A 10,056-nucleotide genomic window follows, 5' to 3' on the forward strand; every position below is an offset into this window, starting at 1 on the left:
GATGACAAGCAATGACGTTGTTTGTCGTGGTTTATTGAAAATTTTATTATTAAGGACAAAAATTACAATTTATTAACATTTAAAGCTTTTTCTTTTTCAATTGAGGTATGTATTATATTTTTCAATATTTATTAAGCACTATTTATTTTTTTTTTATAATAATAAATATTCAAGGTCGCTTGACTGTTCAGCTGCCTGCAATGAATACTAATTAGCAGCCGTAGCGTTATGGTAGCTTAGGAGAATACTTTTCTTGTTCATTTTTTTTATTTTTGAGATTCTTAAAATAATTTTTGTGATTTCAAAAAACTGTTGGGAGATTGTGAAAAAAATTATTTTCTCAATAGGCAAGCGCATAGCTGACCACAAAGCACACAATAAGACCCAAAAGTCCCTGTTGCTGCTGTGGATTGGCTGCCGAATCGGCTTGTTTAGCATTTTGTTCCCCCACCAATGTGGATTGTTGCAGTTGTTGGGATCCTTCACCTGGAATGGGTTGTATGGGGGCCAATGGTGCCGAACCTTCGGCGGGTGGTGGTTGTTGTCCCGCAGCAGTGGCAGGATCCATGGCAGCTGGTGCTGCTGCTGGTGGTGGTGCAGGATAACAGGCAATTTGTTCAACTTCCATCATTTTGCTTGCATCATTGGGATCGGTGGCATTGACACGTACTGGAACACAGATGATGCCACCCGGAGCAGGTGCTGGAGGTTGTTCAGCAGTTGTTGCATTTGCATCACCAGCACCGGCCATGGGAGGTGCCAGCGTTGTATTGTTCATCTCATCAGCAGCAGCCATGGGGGCCAAAGGTGCCAAGGGAGCCATGGGAGCGGCAGCAGCTGCGGCATCTCCTGTAGCGGCAGCTGGAGCAGCAGCCCCACCAGCATTGATAACAGTGGCCCCATTAGCATCCGTGGCATTAATCGGTTGTCCGGTATTGTTGATAATAATAACACGATCACCACCACCGGCAGCATTACCAGCAGCTGGAGCCTGTTCAACAACCTTGGTTTGTGTCGGAGTCAAGACATGACCCAAAATGGCGCCACCAATTGCACCGGCCGCTAATCCAGAACCTATAAAACAAAAAAATTGTAGAACAGAAATATTAGATATAGCTGATACCTCATCCAAAGTTCTTATTAGGATAAATTTTAATTTTATTTTGAAAGCTTCGTGAATTGATTTTATCATAGCTGAATTGATGGAAATTGTTAGCTGAATTCATGTTTTAGTAGCTAAATAGACATAATCAGATCTCCAATGTAATTATCTAATGTGAAATTTCTTCATTAAAAGCTTGCTGAATTGTTTTTATCATAGATTAATTGAGGAAATTCTTAGCTGAATTCATGTTTTAGTAGCTAAATAGACATAATCAGGTCTCCAATGTGATTATCAGGTGAAATTTCATCATTACAAGCTTGCTGAATTGTTTTTATCATAGCTGAATTGATGGAAATTGTTAGCTGAATTCATGTTTTAGTAGCTAAAAAGACATAATCAGGTCTCCAATGTGATTATCAGATGGAATTTTGTCATTAAAAGCTTGCTGAATTGTTTTTACCGAAGCTGAATTGTGAAAATTTTTAGCTGAATTTATGGTTTTGTAGCTGAATAGACCTAAACACGTATATAAAGTTATTATTAGGTGAAATTTTGTCATTAAAAGCTTGCTGAATTGTTTTTATCATAGCTGAATTGTTAAAATTATTCGCTGAATTTACGTTGTAGTTCCTAAAAAGACATAATCAGGATTCCAATGTGATTATCAGTTGAAATTTCGTCATTACAAGCTGAATTTATGGCTTTGTAGCTAAATAGACATAATCAGGTCTCCAATGTGATTATCAGGTGAAATTTCGTCGTTAAAAGCTTGCTGAATTGATTTTAAAGCTGCTGAATTGATGAAATTGATAGCTGAATAGACCCAAAAGCGTTTATAAAATTGTTATTCGTTTAAATTTTGTCATCAAAAGCTTGCTGAATTGATAAAATATTTAACTGAATTCAGGTTTTAGTAGCTGAATAATCATAAAAAGCTGGATTTTGAGTTTAGAAGAATAAATATTAAAAATTTCGTATATCAAATTTAATTCACATCACTGTGGTTATCTCTTCCCGAAAATGCATGCCATCAGGCTGTAACCCTGATTGCAAGTCTCTCAGTGGGCCCAAACAAAATCTTCCTCTTTTTTTGGTCACATTCATTTTAAGTCAGGAAATTTAAATCAGTCCACTGTGGAAATCTGGGAAGGGCTACATCTTCAGGAAATCATTGGTCTGGAAGCATTTTCGATGCTCTTTCCGAAAATACATACTATCAAGCTGTACTCCTGACCATTTGTCTCACAGTGGGCCCAAACAAAATCTTCCTCTTAGGTTACTGTGGGAATCTGGGAAGGGTTGTTGCACTTTCGATGTTCTTCCCGAAAATGCATACCATCAGGCTGTAGCCCTGACCATTTGTCTCACAGTGGGCTTAAACAAAATCTTACTCTTTTTTACTGTCGCACTCAAGTCAGGTAATTTAAATCAGGTTAGTGTTCGAAATTTCGGAAGGGTCACAACTTCTGAAAAATATAGTGGTCTAGAAGTATTTTCGATGCTCTTTCCGAAAATGTATACGGGAAAGCTGTACTCCTGATCATTTGTTTTACAGTGGGCTCAAACAAAATGTTTCAGTTTTCGGTCGCACTCAATTCGAGTAATGCAATTTAAATCAGGCTACTGTTGGAATATAGGAAGGGTCACAACTTCTGGAAAATATAGATTTTAAAGCAATTTCGATGCTCTCTCCGAAAATGTATATAGGTATTCTGTACTTCTGATCAGTTGTCTCACAGTGGGCCCAAACGAAATCTACCTCTTTTTTATCACATTCAATTTAAGTCAGACCGCTGTGAAAATCTGGGAAGGGCTACATCTTCTGGAAATTATTGGTCCGAAAGCATTTTCGATGCTCTCTCCGAAAATCCATACGGGAAACCTGTACTCGTGATCATTTTCACACAGTGAGCTCAAACAAAATGTACTCTGAAAATCTACCATTTTTTAATAGTTGCACCGATAGGGTTCATATTACTTTCCATTCAAGCGGAAAACAAACATGGCATTTCAAAATCTAATCTGTACCCATTATTTATTCATCAGTCAGTCACTCACTCAACCTGGACGACAGAATGCAAACATGTGTTAAACGTGTTTTTGTTGGCTGCTTTGAAAGTCACTGACAAAATACAAAAAAAAATACCTTGTGTCTCCTCTCTTTCCGATCGATGCTTGAGATGGAGGGGGATCAACGATAAATAAATTGTTTACAAGCCATGTTTTTATTACAGGTATAAATAAAATATAATACAACAACAAAATAAAAACCTCTCCCTCCTCTCTCCAGTGGTGAAGGGGAGGTGGAGAGAGGAGGTTTTTAGAAGACTATACCTATATACTTGCTAATCAAATTTGAAATTCATTAGGAAGCTAACACATCTGGGCAAGAAGATACAGTGCAAATAAAATTTGATTTCATTTCAATTGTTTTCAGTGGAAATAATTTCATCAAAATTGTCACCATACTGGAATTTTTTGTTATTGTTCCATAGAATACTTCTTCAATACTTTTAATATTGGAGGAGTGACAAATGTCTGTGTACTGTTCTGAATATATCAAGAGCATGCTAATGATTTGCATAAACAAATTGTTTTTTTTTTAATAAAGATGATACCTTCAAATCAAAGGCGGTTTAAAGAAGTTCGGTTTGGAATATTCGAATCTTCATATAGAAGCTATATGTAGATTTTTTTTTAAATGGGTTAAACAACAATGAAGGTTATACATTGAACCAAAAGACTTTGAGTACAGAAAAAAACAACGGACCCTTGGAATATTCTCTTCCTACAAAATTGATATTAAAACTACGTTGTTGCAGTTTTGCCAAATACTTGTGTGTGTATGTATAGACAGTTTATTTGTCATTGTATCGTCATGCAAATTGTTTGGGCGATTTATGCAACGCAAAAAAAAAATTTCTTGACCATTCACAGGTATTGACATGTTTTGTTTGTCAATTTTTATTGTGGATTTTTGTTTTTGCCTGCCATTTTTGGTTAGTTTTTTTCTTTTCACTATTCTTAGTTGTGAGTGTGTAAATGCCGCCACTAAACACTTTATGTTCCCATGCATGTGATTCATATTTCCAAGAAGATGAAAGGTGTAGATGTGCTTGCTTTTCCTTTGTTTTGACAAAAGAACAAAACCAAATATGAAAGGCTTTCATTAAATATTGTGTTGGGGTGACTGGCATGGCAAACTAATTGGCTTAAATGTGAACATCAGACACAGACACAACATTATCGTATGATATGAATTAAATTGCCTGACTTGAAGATTTTGTGTGGGCCCACTGACAAATGGTCAGGAGTACAGCCTGTTGATATGCATTTTTGGGAAGAGCATCGAAAATACTTCTAGACCTATATTTTTCGGAGTGACAACCATTCCGAAATTTCCACAGCAGCCTGATTTAAATTGCCTGACTTCCAAAATTTCCCACATTGGCCTGATTTAAATTGAAATCCATTGTGAGAAAAGGGTAAGGGGTACAGCTTGTTGATATGCATTTTCGGAAAGAGCATCGAAAATACTTCTACATCAATATTTTCCAAAAGTTGTAACCCCTCCGAGATTCGATTTAAATATGTTAATTCAAAATAAGTTTGCCCACGGACAAATTCAGGAGTGCAATAATCGGTTGAAAATACCACTAGACCAATATTTTCTGAATGTTGTAACCTTTCCGAGATTCGATTTAAATATGTTAATTTAATATTAAATTTGCCACAGGTTCCGCAATGATCGGTGCCTCGAAATTGTTGTATGCATTTTCGAAAAGAGTATCGAAAATACTTCAAGATCAATATTTTTCCAATGTCCTAACACTTTCGAGAGTTTCACAACGAGCTGATTTAAATTTAATATGATAAACTGTGGTAAAATTGCCTGTTAGACTTTATCTTCTTTAGAAAATTGACTTTAAAAATCCACGCCTATGTGGGCCTTTGTCTTCTTTAGAAAATTGACTTTAAAAATCCACGCCTATGTGGGCCTTTGTCTTCTTTATAAAATTGACTTTAAAAATCCACGCCTATGTGGGCCTTTGTCTTCTTTAGAAAATTGACTTTAAAAATCCACGCCTATGTGGGCCTTTGTCTTCTTTAGAAAATTGACTTTAAAAATCCACGCCTATGTGGGCCTTTGTCTTCTTTAGAAAATTGACTTTAAAAATCCACGCCTATGTGGGCCTTTGTCTTCTTTAGAAAATTTACTTTAAAAATCCACGCCTATGTGGGCCTTTGTCTTCTTTAGAAAATTGACTTTAAAAATCCACGCCTATGTGGGCCTTTGTCTTCTTTAGAAAATTTACTTTAAAAATCCACGCCTGTGAGCCTTTGTATTCTCTAGAAAATTTACGCCTGTTAGCCTTTGTCTTCTCTAGAAATTTTTCTTTAAAAATTCACGCCTGTTAGCCTTTGTCTTCTCTAGAAAATTTTCTTTAAAAATCCACGCCTGTGGTGTTTTGTCTTCTCTAGAAAATTTTACTTTAAAAATCCACGTCAGTGAGCCTTTTATTTCTCTAGAAAATTTACTTTAAAATCCACGCCAGTGTGCTATTGTTTACTTTAAAAATTCATACCGTGGCCCTGCAAAAGTTCAATAGAAAAAAATCTACTTGTATGCCCCTCACGTTCCTGAAGGTAATTCACAAAACGTCGAAATAAATTAAGCTCTTCAAGTGCTAGATTTATGCCCGGAAGTAATGTGTTTTATTTATTCGGAATTAATCACCAATATCCGCAGAAAAACAGCCTTCCTCAAACCTTTTTCTTCTGTCCACTAAACCTGAGGCACATTAATATCAACTTTGCTCTTCTATTTTTCGCAAATTTACTTTCTCCCTTTTTGAAAAAAAAATACAATAAACAAATTATCAAAAAGAAAAACAAAAACAATAAAAATAAATGAAAACTATTTTCTATTTTTGCCACTTACCAAAACCTAATCCCGATGACGTTTGTTGTGGTGGTGATGAATACAAAACGGCGCCTGGTGGCAATTGACCACCAGCCGGGAAATAACTGGCACCAGCTGGAACCGAATTTGGTGGATAATAACCACCACCGCCGCCAGGAGCATGATAACCACCACCCATTGGATAACCACCAGCCATGGGATAACCTCCGGGTACATGTGATGGATTGTTGTAGTATGTAGCGCCTGGTGGTAGATTATTGGGACTGTGATAGGTTGCACCAGCTGGAAGTTGTTGTTGTGGATACGAGGCCGAACCATAATGTGTTCCCGTGGCCTGATTGTAATTTGGTGGTGGTGCGGCATAATTGGGCTTCTGATACACTGGTGGTGGTTCATGCACATTGGTCTTGGCTCCACCCGCCACATTGCTGGGTGAATAGGCTGGTGGTGGACCTGCAGGATGTTGATTATTTGGTACATTCCAACCAATTGGTTGAGAATTTGACGAGGATGGTGCACTGGCTGGTCGATTGGGTTGGGCATTATAGTTGGGATAGCTCAATTTGGCCTGGTCCGCATGCGAGTTACCACTGCTAATGGAATATGTTGGCTTGGTGACATGTGTATCCGGTTGTCTTCGGGTGGTGTGACCTCCACCCGACTTACGATTACCGCCACCCAATGCCCGTTTAGCCTCGCTTAGGGGTGAAAGCACCAACAATGCACTTAACACCAAGACGACGGCGTTACCACTTATACGTGGTGTTAACATTTTTGATTTGTTCGTTTTTTTCTATTAATTTTTTTCGAGAAATTTCAATCACAGACAGACACACTTCGACTACTTGTTGGTTGGAAGTTTAACGAAAGACTGACTGACGATTTGTTTGCTTCAATCGGCTGTGCCAAATGGCAGCAACAACAACAATAGTGTTTTTACTCTTGTGACTTGTAAATAATTTGTTTATTTATGGTTAATTGAATAAAACCTGTTTGTGGGGTTAGCCCCCTTTGCGTTACCCCTTCCTCTTGCCCTATGGATAATGTTTATATAAATATTAACTCTTCTTCACTTTGGATTTTCGCAATTGATTGATGAATTGTTGAATTTAGGTAGTAAAACAAAAACAACACTAGTTCCCTTGCAGTTCATTGCAGTGAACCAATCATTGGTTCAATGCAAAGAAAGACAGCTGTGCAAAATTCAAATACAACGGCTATTATATAAAGAAGAGAGATTGTCGTAATATTAATAAAAAATGAACGTAATAAATTAATTTAAATGATTTTTTAATAAAATTTTAATTTTTTCAAGATCTAAAAAATTAATAAATTCACTTTAAAATGTTTGAACCACAAACGTTCATTTAAATGAACTGCATTTTAAACAACAAATGACGCACAATGACAGCCAACTATCGATATATCGCACAACGATAGTCGAAATGAGACAGGGATGGCAAAACTGTTAAAGAAAGAGTACTGAAGTAGAAGAAGGGGACGAAATTGTTCATTCAGCAATCTGGTATGCCAAACTTAAGACAAATTTGTTGAAAGATGAAGATATATAATTTGAATTACCTACATTGGGGTTGCTTTCGGAGAGAGAGGTTCACCTCATCAAGGGCAAAATGAGATTTGTAAGGAAGTTCGAAAGAACTTATCCGCACGTTCTCCATTGTGCGCTCCAAATGGAGAGGATCTCCGTCCCGAATCTAACTGCTCGATCAAAAATCTCCAAGAAAACCTCTGAATCGAGTGAAGTAGTGGATTCGGCGAAGCCCACTGTCTCTGACATGGATGCGAAGCCGACTTCTGATCCGAAGCTTAGCTCGATTCAAAAGTCAAAGAAAATGCTACTGAGAACATCCCGACACAAACTGTTGTCCATAAGGGTGGTCAACGTGTGGAGGGCTTTATCTCAAAGCCCGATTCCATGCCTAGCGACAAAGGTGATGCGGTTGTTGCTAAAGCTTAGAGTGAATCCACCAGTGGTCGAAATAGGAAAAAGGGCAAGTCCGGCAAGGAATCGTCGTCTCCTGGGAGAGCAAATGCCGCCCCGCAGAGCAAATCTGTGAAGCGCATTCGCTCATCAGAAGGTCCGCAACCTTCACCCAAGAAGACGACGACTTCGCGTCTGACTGACCCATCTAGCTTATATGCGTCTGTCGCTGGGCAACAAACGACAAAGCCTAGTACAGAAAATATATACCTTATGGGATTCCCGAAGAATATTCAGTGGTGTTGCACTTCTCTTAAAAAAATTACTTTAAAAATCCTCGCATGTGGACCTTCTACTTCTCTTAGAAAATCGACTACTTCTCTCAGGAAATATTCACGCTGGTAGACCTGTTAATTCTTCCGAAAATATTCTTAAAAAATCAGATGCAGTTTTATATCCTGGCCACCAATTAGAAATCAGAACAACTGACTGGGTGGGGCACAATATGCAAATTCACAACTGCTGTAACTGATATATTATTGTTGAATTAGTTAATGGAGACCTGGATTAAATTATAGAACAATATTTGTGAATTTTGTAGTTATTTTTTATCCATATTTTATTAAATAATTATTTTTTTAATATTTATTGTCAGCACAGCTGTTTGCGAGTTTTGTATCACCCTGTTGTTTCGATAATATGAACACTCACTTTGAATTGATATCCATCGTTAAGGAAGAAATAGTAACAGCTGTTGGTAGTAATACACTGTGAGAAACGACAAAGAAAATACAAAAGCGAGAATATTTTTCTTATGAGAAGACATTAAAGTATTCACTTTGAATTGATAGCCGAATAGAAAGCGACAAAGGTGATGCGGTTGTTGCTAAAGCTTAGAGTGAATCCACCAGTGGTCGAAATAGGAAAAAGGGCAAGTCCGGCAAGGAATCGTCGTCTCCTGGGAGAGCAAATGCCGCCCCGCAGAGCAAATCTGTGAAGCGCATTCGCTCATCAGAAGGTCCGCAACCTTCACCCAAGAAGACGACGACTTCGCGTCTGACTGACCCATCTAGCTTATATGCGTCTGTCGCTGGGCAACAAACGACAAAGCCTAGTACAGAAAATATATACCTTATGGGATTCCCGAAGAATGTTCAGTGGTGTTGCACTTCTCTTAAAAAAATTACTTTAAAAATCCTCGCATGTGGACCTTCTACTTCTCTTAGAAAATCGACTACTTCTCTCAGGAAATATTCACGCTGGTAGACCTGTTAATTCTTCCGAAAATATTCTTAAAAAATCAGATGCAGTTTTATATCCTGGCCACCAATTAGAAATCAGAACAACTGACTGGGTGGAGCACAATATGCAAATTCACAACTGCTGTAACTGATATATTATTGTTGAATTAGTTAATGGAGACCTGGATTAAATTATAGAACAATATTTGTGAATTTTGTAGTTATTTTTTATCCATATTTTATTAAATATTATTTTTTTAATATTTATTGTCAGCACAGCTGTTTGCGAGTTTTGTATCACCCTGTTGTTTCGATAATATGAACACTCACTTTGAATTAATATCCATCGTTAAGGAAGAAATAGTAACAGCTGTTGGTAGTAATACACTGTGAGAAACGACAAAGAAAATACAAAAGCGAGAATATTTTTCTTATGAGAAGACATTAAAGTATTCACTTTGAATTGATAGCCGAATAGAAAAATTCGACCATTAAAGTTGATAGGGCTAGAAAATAAAAAGTTTGCTGAATATTTTTAAAAACATAAACAATAACAGCTGTTGGTAGTAGGACACTGTTAAAAACAATAAGGAAACTACCAAAGGAGAGAATTTCGTTCATACGATGAGATAGTAAAGTATTCACTTGGAATTGATAACTTCTATAAAAAGCGACCGTTAAGTCGGGTAGTGCTAAAAAAATAAAGGTTAAAAATTTAAAAATATATTATTACAAATGGTCTGTTCCCTTGGTGCATAAATCTACTACTTTTTACTATGATAAAACTTTTTTCCTTTATGATATCGAACAAAATAGTAAAAACTAGTAGATTCTTGCAGTACGG

General features: G+C 37.0%; 1 protein-coding gene across 1 annotated transcript; it reads right to left on the reverse strand.

Annotated features, from left to right (window-relative positions):
- Positions 1 to 340: 340 nt before the first annotated feature.
- LOC133334028 (nascent polypeptide-associated complex subunit alpha, muscle-specific form-like) lies at positions 341 to 6,801 on the reverse strand. The gene is made up of 2 exons (XM_061542328.1): positions 6,048 to 6,801; positions 341 to 1,074 (listed from the first exon to the last, which is right to left on the reverse strand). The coding sequence occupies exons 1-2, from the start codon at positions 6,799 to 6,801 to the stop codon at positions 341 to 343; spliced, it is 1,488 nt and encodes a 495-aa protein (XP_061398312.1).
- Between the last annotated feature and the right edge of the window lie 3,255 nt (positions 6,802 to 10,056).

This window comes from Musca vetustissima, unplaced genomic scaffold, assembly GCF_032173495.1.
Source record: "Musca vetustissima isolate MV318-11 ecotype Yass unplaced genomic scaffold, APGP_CSIRO_Mvet_v1 utg2072, whole genome shotgun sequence".
In the NCBI taxonomy this organism is placed as follows: Eukaryota; Metazoa; Arthropoda; class Insecta; order Diptera; family Muscidae; genus Musca; species Musca vetustissima.

Coding starts and splice junctions, on each gene's coding strand:
- LOC133334028 (XM_061542328.1), bottom strand. CDS start 6,801: ATGTTAACACCACGTATAAGTGGTAACGCCGTCGTCTTGGTGTTAAGT. Junction 1,075..6,047: donor GTCATCGGGATTAGGTTTTG/GTAAGTGGCAAA, acceptor TTTGTTTTATAG/GTTCTGGATTAGCGGCCGGT.